General features: G+C 33.1%; 3 protein-coding genes across 8 annotated transcripts; 1 reads left to right on the top strand and 2 right to left on the bottom strand.

Annotated features, from left to right (window-relative positions):
* Window positions 1–5,325: 5,325 nt before the first annotated feature.
* On the bottom strand, window positions 5,326–8,750 carry LOC133790667 (peroxisome biogenesis protein 12). The gene is made up of 10 exons (XM_062228383.1): window positions 8,562–8,750; window positions 8,085–8,190; window positions 7,725–7,873; window positions 7,250–7,496; window positions 6,933–7,042; window positions 6,693–6,767; window positions 6,503–6,589; window positions 5,955–6,041; window positions 5,742–5,879; window positions 5,326–5,622 (listed from the first exon to the last, which is right to left on the bottom strand). The coding sequence occupies exons 1-10, from the start codon at window positions 8,667–8,669 to the stop codon at window positions 5,551–5,553; spliced, it is 1,179 nt and encodes a 392-aa protein (XP_062084367.1). The 5' UTR covers window positions 8,670–8,750; the 3' UTR covers window positions 5,326–5,550.
* Window positions 8,751–9,257: 507 nt separating this feature from the next.
* Window positions 9,258–13,984, bottom strand: LOC133790666 (protein PHR1-LIKE 1-like). 5 transcript variants are annotated; one of them, XM_062228382.1, is made up of 8 exons: window positions 13,673–13,984; window positions 11,791–12,398; window positions 11,245–11,437; window positions 11,086–11,162; window positions 10,965–11,004; window positions 10,608–10,665; window positions 10,317–10,386; window positions 9,258–10,062 (listed from the first exon to the last, which is right to left on the bottom strand). In XM_062228382.1, exons 2-8 carry the CDS (start codon window positions 12,358–12,360, stop codon window positions 9,715–9,717), a joined length of 1,356 nt encoding a protein of 451 aa, XP_062084366.1. In that variant the 5' UTR covers window positions 12,361–12,398; window positions 13,673–13,984; the 3' UTR covers window positions 9,258–9,714. The 5 variants fall into 5 exon arrangements, with proteins under 5 accessions (XP_062084366.1, XP_062084365.1, XP_062084363.1 ...); XM_062228381.1 differs by having other exon boundaries at window positions 11,791–12,404; window positions 13,673–13,983; XM_062228379.1 differs by having other exon boundaries at window positions 11,791–12,404; window positions 13,678–13,983.
* Window positions 13,985–16,833: 2,849 nt separating this feature from the next.
* LOC133790665 (peroxygenase-like) lies at window positions 16,834–18,191 on the top strand. Of its 2 annotated transcripts, none has more exons than XM_062228376.1 (6): window positions 16,834–16,968; window positions 17,071–17,226; window positions 17,303–17,388; window positions 17,480–17,574; window positions 17,659–17,784; window positions 17,923–18,191. In XM_062228376.1, the coding sequence occupies exons 1-6, from the start codon at window positions 16,845–16,847 to the stop codon at window positions 18,077–18,079; spliced, it is 744 nt and encodes a 247-aa protein (XP_062084360.1). In that variant the 5' UTR covers window positions 16,834–16,844; the 3' UTR covers window positions 18,080–18,191. The 2 variants fall into 2 exon arrangements, with proteins under 2 accessions (XP_062084360.1, XP_062084361.1); XM_062228377.1 differs by having other exon boundaries at window positions 16,837–16,968; window positions 17,071–17,196.
* Window positions 18,192–19,546: the final 1,355 nt, after the last annotated feature.

Raw genomic sequence — 19,546 nt, 5'->3', positions numbered from 1 at the left:
TGTTGCTCTGTCTGCTCCATCTGACAGTATACCTGCTCTTTCTGCTACTGATGTTCCACAGGTTCAGGGGGAGCTTTCGTTACAAATCACTTCAGCTGCTCTGACTGCTAATGGTGTTCCCAAAGTGTTTCAGAGGCGTGTTCCTAAGACTCGTTCTGGTAGAAAGAGATATGATCCCTGAAGGGGGAGAGTTTGGGAGTTTTTGTTTAGTTGTTTCCGCTTAATATCGTATCAAAGACTGTTTTTCTTTTTCTTTTGTTTCTCATCTTGCTTGGATGTATTTTGAATCTTTTCTGACTGTGTTAGTTTTATTTGTGCAAGATTGAGATATTATGGGTCTGTTGGTAGTTTCTTTTTAGTGTTGCTCTGTTGGTTTTTTATCAGTGATCATATTTTGCCAAGGGGGAGATTGTAACAGCCTTTTTTATATGAATGTCAAAATATGTATGTGTTGTTTCATCTACAGGGTTTGTTGTTCAGTCTTTGAATTGTATATTGCATATGTTGTCTCTGTTAGAACTAGTTAGTCTCCAGTTACATCTATTGTGTGCTGCAGATTAATAAGTACACGTCAGCTATTGTTGGTTTAATTGGAAACATGTTAAATCTTATTAGCTGTTTGTTTAGTTGATTAGTTAGTGGTTAGGGTTGTTATAAATAGATTAATCTATTCCTAACAACCTAACCCCCTTTCTGTTAGTTTGTCATTGTGAGAAAACATAATCTTGGTTTTCTCTCTCTTCATTTCTTCTCTTTCTTCTGTTTTTGCAGGTTCACCATTGTTGGAGGTGAAGCTTGTTGCAGAGCTGTGGGAGGTTTTGATCTGATTCGAATGGAGTTCGAATCTGGCTAGTAGAGGGATTCAACTAGCTTGCTCGAGGGGATCTTGAGTGTTTAAATCGAGGGATTCGGTTTGCAAGTTCCAAGGGATTTAGAAACTGTTCTTGAGTGGTTATTTAAGTTTTAGGGCAATATGTAACTTTTGTATTGTAAAGATGTTGATTTCATTTTTGAACTGGTTATTGTAATTAGCATTGGCTTTATTAGTGAAAGTTACATCTTACCCGATCCAAGCACTAGTCGGCTAGAATCCGTTTCTAGTGCAGATGAAGCTTGTAAAATTCTATATGTGATTTTACTTTGCTTTAAGCTGTTTGTTTTGTTCAAGTAGATCAATTCTTGATTCAAGAACTTAGGTATAGCACCTTCAAATATTGGGAGCAGTTAATTACAGTGATCGTGGTCTGGTAAGATGTCGTGGTTTGTTGCAGAGGCGGGAGAATGTGTAAAGTTAGTTTTTTTTTTATATCGTCAGCTGTGGGGAAAAAAATTTATTATGTGAGTATATCATATAATAAACTTGGGGGGAAAATGTTATCCCCAAAATTTGAAAACGATGATGTGGCAATAAAAGTGACAAGCGGCAAGAAATGGCTGAGTCAAAGCTTTACTTGGAAGTGATTTGTCCGACCGGAAACGATACTTGACCAGTGAGGTGGATGGCCGATCAGTCAAGTGCTTGGCCGACCGGTGAGGTGCATGACCGATCGGAGGAGTGCTTGGCCGACCAGCGAGGTGCATGGCCAATCAGTCAAGTGTTTGGCCGACCGGTGAGCTGCGTGACCGACCGAAGGAGTGCTTGGCCGACCAGTGAGGTGCATGACCGACCGGTCAAGTGTTTGGGCCTACCAGTTTTTCTTCAAGGAATGAAGTTGACCGATTAAGCAGATTATTGTTATGCAAGCGAAATTCCAGCAACGACTTCGTCTAGAATCAATCGTACCTACGCGGGAATCTCTCAGATTATCCCAAAGAAGTCGCATATTGTTGTATTTTAAATGTTATTATTAATTAAATAGTGTAAGAGTAACATAAATATCTCGATTATTAGGGATTTCGGTTTGTACGATCTAAGGCCTATAAATACATAGCTCATGGCATCATGGAGGGGATTCGAATTCTGATTTCCCTAAGAGAGTATTTGTATTCTGAGAGAAATATTGTATTCTTTTCATTTACATTGAAGAAACTCAGTTGACTCGGGTTTATCTGATCTTTAGTGTAAATCCATAAATCATAACTCTAAGTGGATTAGGCTATTACCAACACATTGGGGCTGAACCACTATAAAAATTGTCAGTGCCGTTTTTTCTCTTGAAGGTTTAGTGTAGTTTTGACGTCTACTCGTCATTGGCCAAAATCGTGGTCAACATGTATGAAAAGTAACTTTGTAGCTACTTTTTAATTTATTTAAGTAAAAGTTAAATCAAAGAGTTCCAAAAATGTTCATTATATACTATGAATTAAAATAGGGACTTGGTGCAAAATGACTTTAATGATGTGTGAAAGAGAGTAAATGTTCATGTTTTTAATTTTGTAGTAAAATAGCTTAACTACAATTTTAATATTACATATTACCAAATACGCTCTTTAGTAAATTACTATTTTATTCTAAATATTTTAATAGTATGGCTGGTATATGTATGTTAGTTTTGTTTAATTAGTTTTTATTTTAAAGTTGTTTTGATTTTTTTTTTCCGTTTTTTATGAGTTGCTGAATGATATACCATACTACAAAATACATATACTAAGTTAAAAAATAATATATCAACAAAACTTACAAAATTATTACTAAAAAATGTATATTCTATGCTAACAAAATTATATACTACCATTAAAATATATATATAATGATACAAAATTATATACTACAATTATGTATAATAAGATAGAAACTAACTATCATAAAACATATATATATACCATATCTCAAAAAATATATACACTAATTGAAAAATAATATATCAATAACCCATAAAATACTTAAAAAATTAATATAATTTTAAAATAAATACTAATTAAACAAAACTAATATACATATACCATTATATTAAAGTCATACGTTTCTAAATAAATAATAGAAAATGACAATTTAAATAATCAACAATATAAAATTGTCATTTCTCTACAATTTTTAAAAAATGACATTGACTTCTTGATGCCAATATTTTGGGTCATTTACTATAATTTTCTCTTTAAAATAACTTGTAAGATAAAAAAAAAAAAAAAGGAATGAGACGATGGAAAGGGAGGAGAGACACAAATTCAATTAATGAATATGTTGAAGCCCAAAAGAAGCTACTTGAAGTGTTGGCACAAAGAGAGACATTTTGGAGACAACGTTCCAAACAATTATGGTTGAAGGGGGAGATCAAAATATCAAATATTTTCATGCCCAAGGTAGTGCAAGAAGAAAGAACAATCTTATCCACAAATTACAAAATGGGGAAGGAGAGTGGATAAATTGGGAGAGTGGGCTGTGGAGGTGATGATGGATTACTTCAAGGACTTATTTCATGCCTCGAACACAAATTGGTAAAAAGTAGTGGATTGCATTTCTCCATCAATATCAGAAGAGCAGAATGTAGACTTGTTAAAGCCCCTAACTGAAGAAGAGGTCAAAGCAGCATTATTTCAGATGCATCCTGACAAATCACCTAGGCCAGACGGCATGAGTCTAGCTTTTTACCAAAATATCTGGAATATAGTGGGCAAAGATGTTGTGGAGTAGGTGCAGCATTTTTTTGATCAGTGTCAATTTGCATAAGGATTAAATGAGACAAATATAGTACTAATCCCGAAGAAGAGGAATTCGACCACAATGGGAGATTTACGGCCTATTTCTTTGTGTAATGTACTGTACAAAATAGCTTATGAGGTTTTGGCTAATAGGATGAAGATGATGCTTACTCAAGTGATTTCTGATACACAGTGCGTTTATTCCAGGAAGACTGATTACAGATAACACCATGGTATCATTTGAGGTTTTGCATTATTTGATAAGGAAGCATGGTTTTATGGCAATGAAGTTAGACATGAGCAAAGCATATGATCGCATTGAATGTGCTTATTTGAGAGCAATGCTTGTAAAAATGGGCTTTGATACTCGATGGGTGGATATGGTGTTTTATTGTGTGTCATCTGTAACTTAAACGGTGGTCAATGGAGGAAGAAAGATGGGCTCGATTATACCTACACAAGGCATTAGGCAAGGAGATCATTTATCACCATATATGTTTATCCTTTGTGCAAAAGGCTTTTCTTCTTTAATCAAAAGATACGAGGAAAAAGGATGGCTGCATGGATGTAAGGTAGCTAGAGGTGCCCCGATGGTTTCTCATATTATTTTTGCGGATGATAGCTACCTTTATTATAAGGCAAATGAGAGGGAAGCTTTGAAAGTTATGGAGTTGCTTTATAAGTTTGAAAGAGAAGCGGGCCAAAAGGTCAATCTTACTAAGTCTATTGTCTTCTTCAGCTCGAATACTGATCAAAATACAAGAGAACAGGTTTGTACTTTGCTTCAGATGCGAGAGGCCAATGCACTTAGTACATATTTGGGACTTCCTAGTACGATGGGGAGAAACAAATGTTTTCTTAAAGAACGAATAAGGAAGATGATACAAAATTGGAATGGGAGACTATTATCTAGGGCAGGCAAAGAGGTGTTGTTAAAGACAGCGGTCCAATCACTTCATAATTATGCAATGGGAGTGTTCTTGATGCCTTTGGAACTCGCAAAAGTCTTAGAAAGAATGATGAACAAATTTTGGTGGCTTTCATCGTCTTCTACGCAGAGGAGAGGGATAAGGTGGATGAGTCGTGAAAGAATGTGTCACCATAAGAACAAGGGTGGTTTGGGATTTCGAAACCTTAGAGATTTCAATCTAGCGTTACTTGGCAAACAAGGGTGGAGGCTTTTAGAGAGAAGTAATTCTTTGGTGGGGAAATTTTTTAAGCTCGGTACTATCCCAAAGGAAATTTTCTCAATGGTAAATTGGGACATAATCCAAGCTTTATTTGGAGGAGTTTATGGGAAGCTCAATCTTTGGTCAAGGAAAGAGCTCGGTGGTGTATTGGCTCAGGGAAGAAGTGGCAGTTTTAGGAGACCTTTGGCTTCCTAATGGCAGTTTTAGGAGACCTTTGGATTTCCTCAAATCCTGCACTGGAGAACAAAAGGGTGAATAGTTTGATGAAGGTGGGACTTAGGGAGTGGGATGAGGAAGTGATAGAAGATGTGCTTGAAGCAAGAGATAAGAATATATGTTGTGTTTGATTCTAAAGACATCCTTGGCTGACTCTGACTAAGACTTGTTTTTTTCTCTCTCCCATATTATATAAGTAGATTATGCAATTAGTTTAGATAATTCTAAAATATGTAAATTTAAATAATAGTTTTATATAGGTATAAACCCATTAAAATTTTTATTGATATAATTTATTTATACAAAAAAAAAAAGCCTCATATAGAATAAAGGAAAGAGGTGTAGTAATGCAGCAACCCAATTAAATTAATTGACTATTATTTGTATAATTTAAAAAGTAAAATAAATTATTTATTTTGAAAAAATAATAAAAACTAATCTACATCCTAAACATAGTGCTTCTATTTTTTTTTTGTTGTTGAAATCTGCTTCAACATTTATTATGCAATATGTTGGCTTGAAGCCATCCTAGATTTTGTTCCTAGCAACACCATACATATTCTTTCTACATGTCATGAAACAGCCTCCTTATTTGGTCCACAGTAGCAGGCAATAATGTGACCGGGCAGCGCTTGTACTGTGACATTGGTTAACCAAATAAATGAAAATGGTTAAGTGGGAATCGTGTTTAGATTTATCAGAGTAACATAGCAGGCAACAATGTGCAAGATCAAGATCAAGCATTTTGGGACTCACCTGAGAAACATACTTAAATATGCAGGCATAGCAAAAGACAAACCCCGAAACTGTAACTACCGATGGATTTGCCCGCTTCTGCGAGCACAGAGGACAAAGTGTTCTGTCTGGTGGTAGTGGAAGACCCTCTTTTGCTACCTGTTTTATCACAATAATTTGGTAAGCTATTGCATATAACATGTGAAACAAATACAAGAACCAAGAATATTTTACCTGAGGGGTAGGGGGAGGTGGAGGTGGGGGGTATACAGTTGGAGCTGACATTCTTTCTTCAGCAGATTGGTACCACCATTCCATCATCTATGAGATTATTCAAAAACAATAGAAAACAATGTTTTTTTAATAGAATGCGTGAATACATCACTAGAAAATATAATGAGTGGAGACATTCTCAATAATTTATAATGAATGTAATGACAATATGGTAATGCTTAAACGCAATATATGAATTTATACTTAATAGTTACACCAATATTTGTCCATAGAGGGTTACTTAAGTTTTAGCCCGTAGACTTTTATTCGAAGATTGTGATTGGTTTGATAATTGGCCAGTTTTTTTTTTCTTTTTTAAATGAAGTACCAACAGAGCATAGGATACAATATATATAAATAGTGAAATGTCAATTTCTTCATTCTTATTTCAATATGGATTAGCAGGTTTCTTAATCCCATAGAAATCAAGTTGGTAACCCTATAAGAATGACAATTAAAATATATCATTAGTTAATTTGGACATATAATTGAGCATAGGTAATCCTTACTTTAAAAAAGAATACTGCCGCAATTAGCCCAGTTTGTGCATAATCCAGCATTGTGTATGTGCAGTTGAGCAGTACTCCTTGCAATGTCTGTTTAGTGAAATATGTAACAGAAATAGTCAATAGCTAATCAAAGTGGAACTAGAAGTTACAATTTTAAGGACATGGCATAGGCATATCGACAAATCTATACCTTCAACCATGGAGGGCCACGAAGTCTCTCAAGTTCACGGCTTCTTATCTTTGAAATTCTAGATGTAGTATCCATCTACCTTGACATTAAAAGGTTGGTTTCAAGATTATTCAAAGTACAAGAAGAATTAAAATGAATAAAAAAATCCAACTTTTGTATGATCATTTTAGTTCAAAACAATGAAAAGATAAAATAAATAGAATTACACAAATCGAATAGAAAAGATTGAAAGCATCTTACGAGCTCTTGTCCAGTGGCTCGACAGACATGGATCCCAAGTGCATGCAATCCTAAGGAATAGAATCCCGTAGCATCCAACAAATATAACAGCTGATAGGAAAATGATAATCCTACCGAGAAAAATATAACTCGTAAGAGATTGTTTTAACTGATGTACAATATGAATCCCTGAAAGAACATCAGATCTACCAACCAAAATTTTAAGGATAATTGTTTCTGTTTACACACATATAATATCTCCTTTCTTTTGGGACTGAAAAGGATAAAATAAAAGATCTTATAAACAGAATTTCTCTGAGAAAACTATGCCTACATACCTTCACTACTAGCATGAACCCATGGGTAGCAAGCCCCTATAATTCTTTGGATCTTCTTCATCAGCTGTGTCCTAACTGATGATTCTGTCACAGTGGTCGCACTTGAAACAAGAAAGCCCTCCCCTCTATCAGTTATGTTAATATCATTAAATCTTTCATCATCTCCCCATAAACTTGCTTGAAGTCTGGCTTCCCTTTCTCTGTTGTAGATTGAATACAATCTTGACTTCAAATATGGCAGTATAACCTACAAATATTCATTTCACAATTATTTAGCCAGGCTAGCCACAGCAAAAGAAAGTTGACAATAATCCTTTTAAAGACCAAAAAAAGGCAGATTGATACTCTTTAATGAGACATTTACAATATCTTATTAAAAAAGACCAAACCAGATAAAATCAAACTGCATAAAATGACCAGTCATGCAGCAGTGGATGGAGAACAAAGAATATTGTAGAAGGAAACATCAGTGTACCAGAAATACGACTGAAAGAACTTTCTGACGCCTTTTTAACCCAGAATGGTTAATCCCACCACCTGAGTTCAAATGAGTATTCTCCTTCTTGACTTTAATATTTACAGCTCTCCTTCGTAAGCCATATAAGGATTCAGCAAAAGAAGCATCTGAAGAGATTGTGAGAGGAACAAAATAAATGAGTTTCAGGCAATCAATACTACAAACTTGATTTTCAAAATTAATAGAATTACTCCGACATAATAACATGTTTTTGCCATAGATTTTTCATTTTTTGAAAAAGAAAAGCTAAATCTAGAAGGTGCCTCAAAATATAATAACAAAAAAAAAAACAAAATGAGGAACCCAGAAAAGTAAAACCTGTAGTCCGTAAGCTATGAGTCTCAAGAACAAGCATCAACAAAGCAAAGAATTCATCTTCATAGTCTAACACCTTATGAAGAAAGGGTCTTCTCAAAGCCAATACCTGTAAAATGACACACAAACCTTAACAATGGAGCTAAGCTAAGCTAATCACTTACATAAGCAATACAGTGCTTCATTCAAGGGCTAACAATCAAAAGCAACACATACATGATTAGAAAGCTAATACCAATTGCGCAACTGGGCAAAGCAAGAATATTGAAATTGAACAAGAAATGTACTGCAATAAGCAATTTCCTTTCTTTCTTTCAGTTTTCCGTTCTTAGTGAGAAAAATTAGAAATGCAAATTCTGCATAGAAACAAATTGTTTCCAAAAAAGAAAAGTTGGGTTTGGCTTAAGAAGCATAGCTATACCATACATGTATAAAAAAGAAAGAGTAAATTGGTGATGGGTGTGAGGAGGTTTTGCTTACACCGATGGAATAGGTAAGAGCGCCGCGGAGACTGGCCGGAAGTTGCTGAGCCGCCGCCATCTCGAAGAAGGTGGGACGAGTCCCTTGTCCTCCTACCTGGAACAACATCTTCTTCTACCTCTGGCTAGGCTCTATCTCCGTCTTCCTTCCCTGTCTCACAAAATCACTCTCTCTACTTCGCTGCTTCTTAATTTGTATTTTTGAATAATAATTATATTTCAATAATAAGGGAAACGTCATACCTTTTTTGATGTCGTTTATCCAAATTAGATGTCGTTTTCCCACTAAGACGATAGTGTATAACTTTTTTCATATAGGAAGGAATCATTTTCACAAGAAAAAATATATATACACTATTTTTTTAATTATCCATAGATCACTACTTTATTATTAGCCGTAATTCATATTATTCATTCATTTTGATTCCAATTTATATTATCATAATTTAATATCTAAAAATAATAAAAATATATTTTTCTTTACATATAACCATTAAAAAACTATATATTTTACAAATTCATTTTTATATAAATAAGAGACATCAAAACCCAACATGTGTTTACTTGAAGTTAAGGATAATGACATGTCATTGGGTCTTCAAACGACAACAACTTATAAATAAGAACAGTTTAGATTTCAGAGAATATTGAAGGGCAAACGCCATGATAATACCCTATCATTTATTACTGAAGCATATTTCCAGACTAACTACATGTCGTTTTTATTGATAAACAGCAATCATTTTCACTGAAATGATTCCATGAATGAATCCTAGACATTTTGAGTGCCATGACATCTGATTTCAGAAATCTCATAACATCATTTCGCCCAAACAGAGTAAGTAAACATCTCCCAGCATATACTGTACAGAGGGTTCATTATAAATAATAGGTACCAGAACAGGATCAGATAATAATAACTAATGCCTAATTGGACACATTGTTAATCTGGAAATTGGAGTGTGTTCAACTACCAGACCAGACTTTCACTTCATTACCCAAAAGAAGCAAACATGTCAAGGGTCTTTCGGTTTCAATCACCATGGTTCACCTAATCTATATCCAGGCTTAAAATGTCACCTCCAGCAACAGTGAACTCCATAGGGATACCATGCAACTGAAAAGACAAATTTAAGTAATGCTGCTAATGTTTGTCATTCGCATCGAGCTCGTTTTGTTGGTTGAACATCAGACTCCTCGTTACCCGGCTCATGTTCTCCCCAAGTTTTGGTTTCATCGTGTGCCTTTCCCTTCTCACTTGGGTCTATGAAACTTTCATCTGGTTTAGGCTTGGCATTACTCGAGCTGATTCCTGTTTTGGAAGAAGCGCCTTCTGAAACTTTGGATTTGTTATTTTCCTGTACTTTTGACAATGGATTCTTGTGATCATGGGAGGTTGACGAAGAAGCCTTGGACTTGGTTTCCATCTTTTTATGCTGATCAAACATCTTTTCAAGGTACTTCCCTTGCTCTTCAATTTGCAACTGCAATTTTCTTTGATTCTGCATTTATTAAGTAAATACGACACTAATGAGTAACAAAGTACCTATTACATGGGAGTCTCAGCTGAGAACTTTGATGAATAGCAATGCAAGGAAAATGAGAGAACAAAACTTAAGCACTCATTAAATCCTACTAGATGGGTAAATCAACACTACTAGCATGTTCGATGTCAATTCGTGCTCAACTAATCCACAGTAAGACGTCACATGCTTCTACTGAAAATACAAGAAACCAAAACCGCGTGACCAAATACCTCAAGCTGTTCATGGAGGCGCTTCTGGAGTTCTACCTGCAACCTCAATGCTTCAGTGATCCCCATACTCCTGCACATGGAACAACTTTTCAACCTGGGCCAACTTTGCAAAATAGAGTAATATTTCCTTTATTAAGGGTAACGGTGATGCTTTATCCACAATTAAAAAACCAACACAGTTGCCAACTATTGTGTGGAGATTTTTATGCTTTACATCTCTAAGAAAGGGCAGCAGTAATATTACATCATTTAATACACAAGTTTTCCGTTGAGGCAAAGAAAAATACATACGTGCTTAACTCTTGAGATCTCACATCTTCAGCCGTAGGTGATTTTTTCTCATTAGTACCTGGAAATAAAGAAAATACAGGTAAAATACTTTCAACTCATCACCCATTTATTGATTAAGAATACGTATATGTAGAGAACTTATAATGAAATTACATAGAAAGTAAGCAAAAGGTAGAGTACAATCTCTCAAAAATACCAGAGACATTGACAAGAAAGGCTGCATAGACAAATCAAGCTAAAAGTTTAAACACCTAACAATAAAAATGTCCACATAAACGTTTAGAAAAGTGAAAGGCCATAGGCCTCTGCGGCTTAGGCAATAATGAGAGAGGAAAAACAAAGGAGGTCATTCATTACCTTCTGACAACTCTGGTTTGTATCTGGCTGTTCTATATTTCTATGAATTACCAAAAAGAAATAATTAGAAACCAATAAAACTAGCAAGGAGCTAGGCAGAAGAAGCAAGGATTTAATATACCTGTAGGTGGCTTTTTACATGATAAATAGTCAATCCTGGAACTTTCATCAGATTTAAGATACCTTTCGGAGTAGCTCCTGTATGTATGTTAATAGTATTAAGTAAATATTGAAAGGAGTGCTAATAAATTTCTATAACATAAGCAAATGGTTTACGCACTTTCGTTTCCACCAAGTGCGTTGACAGCTCCAACAAAAGCCTCGTGTAGCTCTTGTGTCCAACGCATTCTGGATTTGGTTGAGGATGCATTACACAATGGATCAGGAGTAGTAGCATGTTCTCCACATTGCAATGAAGGCTGCTGATAATTTTGGATCTGCTGCACCGAGGCATCAACTGATTGTATACACCCCTAGAGGAATAAAAAAAAAGTCAAACAAGGAGTTTCCTTTTATTGAAATCCCTAAGAAAAAATATAACATGAACAGAGGCCTTTTTTAGCTCAGAGCAAGAATCAAAGTAGCCTTAGGTCCTCTTCAAGATTGGAAATACAAAACATTATATATAAATATATATTATTTCAAAATTTCAGCAGCATTGGAATAAGAAAATGCAACAGGCACTTAAAAGGCCTCAAGAAACAAAGAGCCATCAAGGAATTTCAGCTGTGCTTTAAACAAAACAGAATCTTTAACAAGTGGGCTAACATGCCTTAAAATTGGTTGCGGCAAATTCAGCAAAACTATATTAAGTTGAAGTACACACCTCTGGTTTGGAATCTGTTGCAATTGGATTAACACTAACAGGAAGGTCAGGCCATAATTGATCCAGATCCTCCCCTATTGCAATCATCTGCCAATCTGGCCAATCATTCTTTTCATTATGGTCCTGAGATCTTACAGCAACACTACTAGCTTCTACCTGATCATTCTGGACAGAGACCATTCCAGGAAAATCAAGTAAATCGTGAATTGAATCCGGACACCAGGAAATATCGTTATTTTCTACAACGTGATCAATAAATGCTGTAGATTGCCTTTCTGAAAGGGAAGAATGGACTGGTGGCATTCCACCACTTGACTGAGGAGCAAGAGAATGGAAGGAACGTCTTTCGTGTGGGGAAACTGAGGATATAGGAACATGAACATCGCTCGGTAACCTGGAGGATGATGAAAAGAATTGCCCACTAGACCCAGCACTGGAACTTAATGGAGGAGCCTGTCTTGTAGAGGAATTCATCATAATTTTCCTCTGTGAAGAAACCTGGTAAGTATCTGGCAGCTTGGTATACTTGTCGTCGATAGGGGTGGAGCCAACAGGGAAAGATAAAGACATGATTTGAGATGCCCCAAGGTAGCTCAGCTGCTTTGCATCTGACCCTTGAACAAATAAAGTAGGGACATGTTAACCATCGCAGGTATATCAAGAGTGGTAACCAGTTTCAGCATCATAAATAACAAAAAAACAACGCAATCATTACATGGGGTATTGTATTAATTAGCTCTGATCATTGAGAGGAAAATTCCCACAAAAAACAATAATGATAAGAAAATAACTTCAGAATACGAAATGATTCAATTAGATCAATAAAAAATATTGAAGGGATTAAAGTGGAAGCAGAAACCCACAGTTGAAATAGTAGTGCAAGTAGTAATGCAACCAACGCAACATAGACAAGTCAAGCTTTGAGCATGGCATATTTTTTAACTTTAGACTGTTCACGAATCTATGAATATATTTGATATACAAATGACAACAAAGCAAAAATAAAATTGTGAGAAGTAACCATTTATAATGCTTATTGTTTTTTTTCCTTCATAACAATGAAAATCTGGTTGTTGAGTAATCACATATCACCTATTTATTTCTCTCCTTACCAAAGCGAAGGTGAATTTAATCATATTAATGACAAAAATAGACTCAAGTTTCACTCCCCCAAGAACAGCAAAGAAAGCAAATATTGTTGTAGACAAGTGTCTTAGACATCATACACCATATATGGAATTCAATGGCAACCCAACAAATTCTCACCCCTACCCCTTTTGAGAAGAACAGTAAACCATTCAACTCAGTTGCCAGTAGCACAAAATTGATGCAATAAACAACCATCGAAAAGCATCAACAGTATCAACACAAAAGTCATAAAATTTGATGAATAAATTCAAGAAAAGAAGGGCTTAGCAACAGTCTGAACATTTACCACACACGTCAATCAAAACTCCTAATCATAGGATGATTAGGGTCCTCGTCTTAACCTTAATTACGCATTAAACAATATAAAAGGCATAGCCATATAGCTTGGCTTCCATAGAATAGCAATCATGTTTCGACAATCGAAATCACAGTACCACGGATATATGGTCCCTACTCACAATCCCAAAAAGAGCCATCATTAAATTTTCAGCTACAGTAAAAAAAATATAGAATATTTAAACAAATAAAGAAACCCAAATAGCAAGAGAGCAAATGGACCTTGTTCCATCAGAAAAGGAGCAAAGAGGCTCGCCAACCACAAATTTATCAAAACCCAATTCAGAATACAACAAAATCCCAAAATCTCAACAAACAAAAAATCATGTGTCGAGCAAAAAAAAGTAGGACATGCAGACACAAAGATGGAAGAAACGCAAACTGGGTATTAAAGAACCTTACAGAAGAGCTGGAAAAACCAAAAACTGAATCCAAAAAAGATCGAATTGATTCCAAAAGCAGCCGATGTTGGAGGGAAAAGTTAAAAGCGCTATTGGAATACACGAAATGATGGGGCTGCTACTGCTTGCCTTCCTGACTCGGAACTCACAAAAACGCTTTGCTTTGTCCTAATAGAGGAAGAAATAAAGAGAAAAATATTGCTTAAATTTATGTTCCATGAGTGTAATTGAGGAGGGTGTGTCAGGCTGAACTAAGAATCAAGGCCCCAACTTTAGGCCGTCTGATTGAAGCTCATGGCGTTTAGTTTAATGGGCAACGAACGGTGTTGACTTACCCGAATTTATTCATATAATAATACCAAGCTAGCTTTGTGGTCCCCTTTTCTTCTTTGTTTTCTCCTTTGCTGGGTCATGTTCATGTATTGTTTGTACGGTAATTTCTTTTTTCTTTTACATTAACGAAGATATGTTGGCCACAGTTTAATTTAACTAATTATATTTATTAAAATTGATACTTATTATTTTAAAAAATTATAATATATATTTTATTTAAATACATAATATCTTGAGTGCACGTATTTTTACTCTTTCTTTTATACACAACTTTTCATTATACAAAAAACAACACATTAGATTTGGTCAATTACTTCTTGGAAAGTTGATAGGAAATACCTACAGTTATAGTATGGGTAAATAGCAATTGGTTCCCAATCTTCATTAGTTATATCACTTAAATCCATAACATTTATTTTTTAGGCAATTAAATCTCAATTTTTATTTTTTTAGCTCACGTAGGTTTCTAATGTTATATTTTATTAAATAAATCTTAATTTATAAGAATAAAATGAGATTTTAACAACAAAAAGGAAATAGCTTAGCTCTCATTTTTTTTCTTTAAGCCCCTTTTAATTGATTAATTTTTACTAATATTATTTTGGTAAATTAACTTAAATATTTTCTTCAAATATTAAGAAATAATAAAAAATATATATTATACCTCTAAAATATTTAATATATCACTTATATATTAATTAGTTTATTATTTTTGGTAAAAGTATTTATATACTTTAAATTGTAGAACCATTAATTAATAAGGGTACACTGCTATATATATCTTAGTTTTTTCTCACTACACACTTCTATTTAAACTCCTCATGAAAAGATATAAAAAATTTATATCTATGTAAATAATTTTTAACAATTCATGAGGAGTTTAAATAAAAATGTGTGTAGTGAGAAAAAATGAGGTTATAGATAAAAATACTTTTAATAAGTTTCATGCTTCTAAAATTTAAAATATATAAATATTTTTATTAAAAATGATAAAATAATTACTAGACAAGTGATATAATAAATATTTTAGAGGTAAAATATTTGATGAGAACATTTAGATTAATTTACTAAAATAATATATTTGACAATAATTAATTAATTAAAATGGGCTTTAAAAAAATGAATAATATGTTTTTTTTTATTAAAATCGTGTTTTACTCTTATAAATTAGTATTTATTTAATAAAATATCGAATTCATGTGAGCCAGAAAAAATAAAAATTGAGATCTAATTACTTAAAAAAAAAAAAAGATCATGTACCTAAATGATACAAGTAATAAAATTTGGGGAACCAAATGCTATTTACTATCACTATTATTATTATTATTCTATTAATATCAAATATGACAACATATTTATCTTGTGGGAAATTTCCCATATTTCTTTATTATTAATAGTATACTAAAAGTTTGGTCTTTCTACTAATTTTACTCGTGTTGGCGTGGTATTCAAGCTTAATGTTTTTACTAATATTTATCTTCTTCCTTTTTGACTCATTTTAATTTCCATGCAACGCAAGTGCAATGCAAGTGGTGTGTTTTTGACTTTTGAGCTTTTTATTTTGTTTTATATTTTTAGAGATAGTTCTTTTTTGCATTAATTGTCAATATCTAACACTAGTACTAGTGTTCAACAGAGGGTATTTTCTCAAGCAAATGAGAATATTTTCTCTTGATAAAATGCCCCACCATACCTTCTTATCTACTTAAAAGCTTTTACTTACTTTTGGAAGACCAATATAATATACCATGTAACAAATACATAAACACACAATAATTATTACATATATTTTTGTCAATTTAAATACTACAACTACATAAAATATGCCACATAACAAACTTTATTATATTGTTTCTTCATGTACTGATTTTTCACACAAATTGTTCATTACTTAAAAAAAATGTCATCTTTTTAGAAGGGTTTTGTGTTATACAAATTTTTTTTTTTTTTTTTTTTTTGACATTGGGTAGGGAAGATTTGAACATACCACCTTATCTTGTGAGGTGATATACACTAACATTAGATTATGCTTGTGGCCACAATTATTATTACTATAGTTGCAAAAAGTAATAACTTTTATCAGCATCTTTAAAAATAAATTTCCTTATGCATTTTGAATTAGATTTTATATATTTAGTTTATTATTTTATTTTTGTATATTGATAATAGTCTAATTAATTTAATTATGGACCAATCCCAACTAATAAATACATGTCACAAGCCATAAACAAAAATATATGTCATATATCTAATGTTTTAGGAAAAAAATTGTATTATTTGTCAAAAATATATATGATGTTACTTGAATATTAACTATTGGATTCAATGACCATATATTTATAACTGTTAATTAATATTTCTAAAAATAAATTTAATTTTTTTAAATTTTTGGAAGGCTTACCTAATGAAAAATGTGTATTTATTATGAAAATATAATATTGCAAATTTTTTTATTTTTAAAATGATGTCAATTTCTAAATATAGCTAGTATCTCTCATTGATTGGAAACAACATTAATTATGACAAAAAAAAATAACTAAATTCGAAATTAATATAGAAAAAAAAAATTATTTTGTCACATCATTAATTGGTTATTTATTACATAATATCAAAAATTGGACAAAGAATATTCTTTTTATAATATATATGTGTTGATTTATGACATCAATGGTCATGGGATGGCCTCATATAATGGCTCAAAAATATGGAATATCAAGAGTTGATCTAGCCTACTTTTTAGCGAATCCATTGGAGTTTATAGCGCAAACTTTGTTAGATCTTCCCATTATTTAAGAACACAGCTTACACTTCATTTCCCATCACAAAAGCAAAACTATGGCAACCAAGGCATCAAACGACGAAGCTGCCGCCGCCGCCGTGGCAACGGTGGCCGAAAAGGCACCCATTACAGCAGAGAGGAAGGTCCGTACTGATTTGGAGACTAAGCTTCATAACCCATGTACGCAATATAAATATAAATATATATACTTACAAAGTTGTACTTGTTCTACTTCGATTACTAAGTAATTGCGATTACTAATTCTGGGTCTTTACTCTCCAGACATGCCTCGAGCTCTGGCAGCACCTGATACAGAAAACGTTAATGGCACTACTCGGAGTGTTCATAAACATCAAAACATGTCAGTTCTCCAACAACACGTAGCCTTCTTTGACCAAAACAATGATGGTATTATATACCCTTTGGAGACTTTTAGAGGTATCAAAGTTGGTTTTTGCTTTGGATATTCTTATTATTAATGAATAACTATACATATAGCAATTGGATATTGCAGGGTTAAGAGCAATGGGATTCAATGTAGTTTCATCTTTCATGTTCGTGATTTTTATTCATGGAGCAATGAGTTATGTTACTCTGCCTGTAAGTTTTTCGATCATATATTGTTTGTTGAGCTCTCCAACTGTTTGATAATATTTGTAAATGTATGTATACGAACCATCTTCTTTTGCAGACATGGATACCTTCGCCATTCTTTCCAATATACATAAAGAACATACACAAAGCTAAGCATGGAAGTGATTCAGATACATTTGACACAGAAGGAAGGTGAATTAAAAATATGATTATATATACTTACATATATAAAACTAATAAGATTATTATAACCCAATAAAGTTTTACTGCATGCAGATACATTCCTTCAAACTTTGAGAACTTGTTTAGCAAATATGCTCGTACAGTGCCTGATAAGCTTAGTTTTTGGGAACTTTGGCATATGACTGAAGCTAACCGAAATGCTCTTGATGTCTTTGGCTGGTTTGTATCTATTTCCCATGATCATTCATTAATATTCAAAAACCAAATAATAATTTAGTGATATACTTCAATAGAAATCAATTGATCCATTCCATATATGACTGTGTTTTGTACAATAATACAATACATATTGGCCAGGATTGCAAGTAAATTTGAATGGGGAGTTCTATATGTGCTTGCCAAGGATGAAAGAGGCTTCCTATCAAAGGAAGCTGTGAGACGTTGTTTTGATGGAAGTTTATTTGAATATTGTGCAAAGATGAGAAGTGGTGGAGATGTTGGAAAGATGGATTAGGTTACAAATACACTACTACTTCTCATCTTAATTTTTTCACAATTGTCTAGCTACTTCAAAATCCTCCCTCATTAGGGTTTTATGTTGTAATAATAAGTTGCTTATTATAACAGGTGTTGAGGTTGAAACTTTCATCATTCTTTTTTTCCTTAATAAATAATTAAGTTTTTTTTAATTATTAATCACTTAGTTTTTGTATAATTTTTGGGCACGGAATAGAAAACTCGGCAGCCTATATATGCATATCAATATCACTATTATGTATCCAAAACTAGTCTTTTGGATTTTGTCCTCCAAAGATGTATTTCTTTTTATCAATTTGATGATTGATTTATATTATTTTGGGTCTTATTTTGTAAATTAAAAAATGATAATTCTTAACGCAAACCCATTTTTTCAACAAAAGTTCATACTATTTTTAAGTTTATTGGTTACCAAATAATTTAAGCTAAGAAACCCCAAGGGGTAGCTCAAGTGGTAAGGGCGTACTTGAGGATCTTACCTATCCCAGGTTCGATTCCCCACGAGCGATTACAAACCTTCTTGGGGCCACTGGAGCAGTCTCCGGTTGAAAACGCCAGAGCCTCAAGGGATTAGTGGGAGTGGGGCCCTGATACCCTCGGTTACCAAAAAAAAAAATTAAGCTAAGAATACTATTTTTTGTACTACTGTATAACACAAATTATTTTGTTTGTAGTTATTTAAAATTAATAGTCTGAACTAATGTAAAAAATATATATAAGAAGACATGAATAAAATTATTATTTAGATAAATTATTAAGGTCATGAATTTTTAATAAGATTGTTGTTATTTGACACTTTAATGTATCTAATACTACATGTAAAACCAAATAAGTGAGACTCGATATTAGATTGCACCAATAATTATATGTCAACTTCTTATGGTGTTGGACCCCACTTAGCAATTCTCTTTTAATAATTATATGTAAAATAACTTAATTAAACTAATGAATAATTCAGACCAATTTCTCAATTATTAACAAGGGTTTGATTCATTTCATCAAAGTATGATACTATTACTAGACTAGAAGACAAAATGCAAATATTTATCGAAAACCTTTCAAATATAATAATTAGTCATACATTAGTTTAGTTGTAATAACATACTCAAAACAAATTAAAGGAGATCATGATATGATTGATATTCAGATGATCGTTTCGTGCCCGATTACTAAACCCTCTTAGACTTGGCTAAGCTATATATATATATATGGCATAATAACTTCTACACATTCAAACTATATATCATGATCACATACATGATGCATTTATGTTATTACTTTAATTACTTGATACGTACGCCATACGTACATATATACGGATTCTATACTTGCTGACAGAAACCTATTTCATCACCTTTTGATTGAGTTTGTATTTTTTTTTATTAACATATATGTTAATTCTAAATTGTCCAAAATATCTGTGTATAATAAGTTAATAATCAGT

Source organism: Humulus lupulus, chromosome 7, assembly GCF_963169125.1.
Source record: "Humulus lupulus chromosome 7, drHumLupu1.1, whole genome shotgun sequence".
Taxonomy (NCBI): Eukaryota; Viridiplantae; Streptophyta; class Magnoliopsida; order Rosales; family Cannabaceae; genus Humulus; species Humulus lupulus.
The sequence above is the reverse complement of the archived record's forward strand: the minus strand, read 5'-3'. Positions and strand labels throughout refer to the sequence as shown.

Bases quoted from the DNA above. Each gene is read 5' to 3' on its own strand.
- LOC133790666 (XM_062228378.1), bottom strand. The intron at 11,005-11,085 runs GTATATTAAATC...GGTAATTCATAG, and splicing joins ATGTAAAAAGCCACCTACAG to AAATATAGAACAGCCAGATA. The intron at 10,063-10,316 runs GTATTTGGTCAC...TAATAAATGCAG, and splicing joins GCCTCCATGAACAGCTTGAG to AATCAAAGAAAATTGCAGTT.
- LOC133790665 (XM_062228376.1), top strand. From the start codon at position 16,845: ATGGCAACCAAGGCATCAAACGACGAAGCTGCCGCCGCCGCCGTGGCA. The intron at 16,969-17,070 runs GTACGCAATATA...TTTACTCTCCAG, and splicing joins GACTAAGCTTCATAACCCAT to ACATGCCTCGAGCTCTGGCA. The intron at 17,575-17,658 runs GTGAATTAAAAA...TACTGCATGCAG, and splicing joins ACATTTGACACAGAAGGAAG to ATACATTCCTTCAAACTTTG.
- LOC133790667 (XM_062228383.1), bottom strand. From the start codon at position 8,669: ATGTTGTTCCAGGTAGGAGGACAAGGGACTCGTCCCACCTTCTTCGAG. The intron at 8,191-8,561 runs GTAAGCAAAACC...GTCATTTTACAG, and splicing joins CTCTTACCTATTCCATCGGT to GTATTGGCTTTGAGAAGACC. The intron at 7,043-7,249 runs GTATGTAGGCAT...TTTTCTCGGTAG, and splicing joins GGTTCATGCTAGTAGTGAAG to GATTATCATTTTCCTATCAG.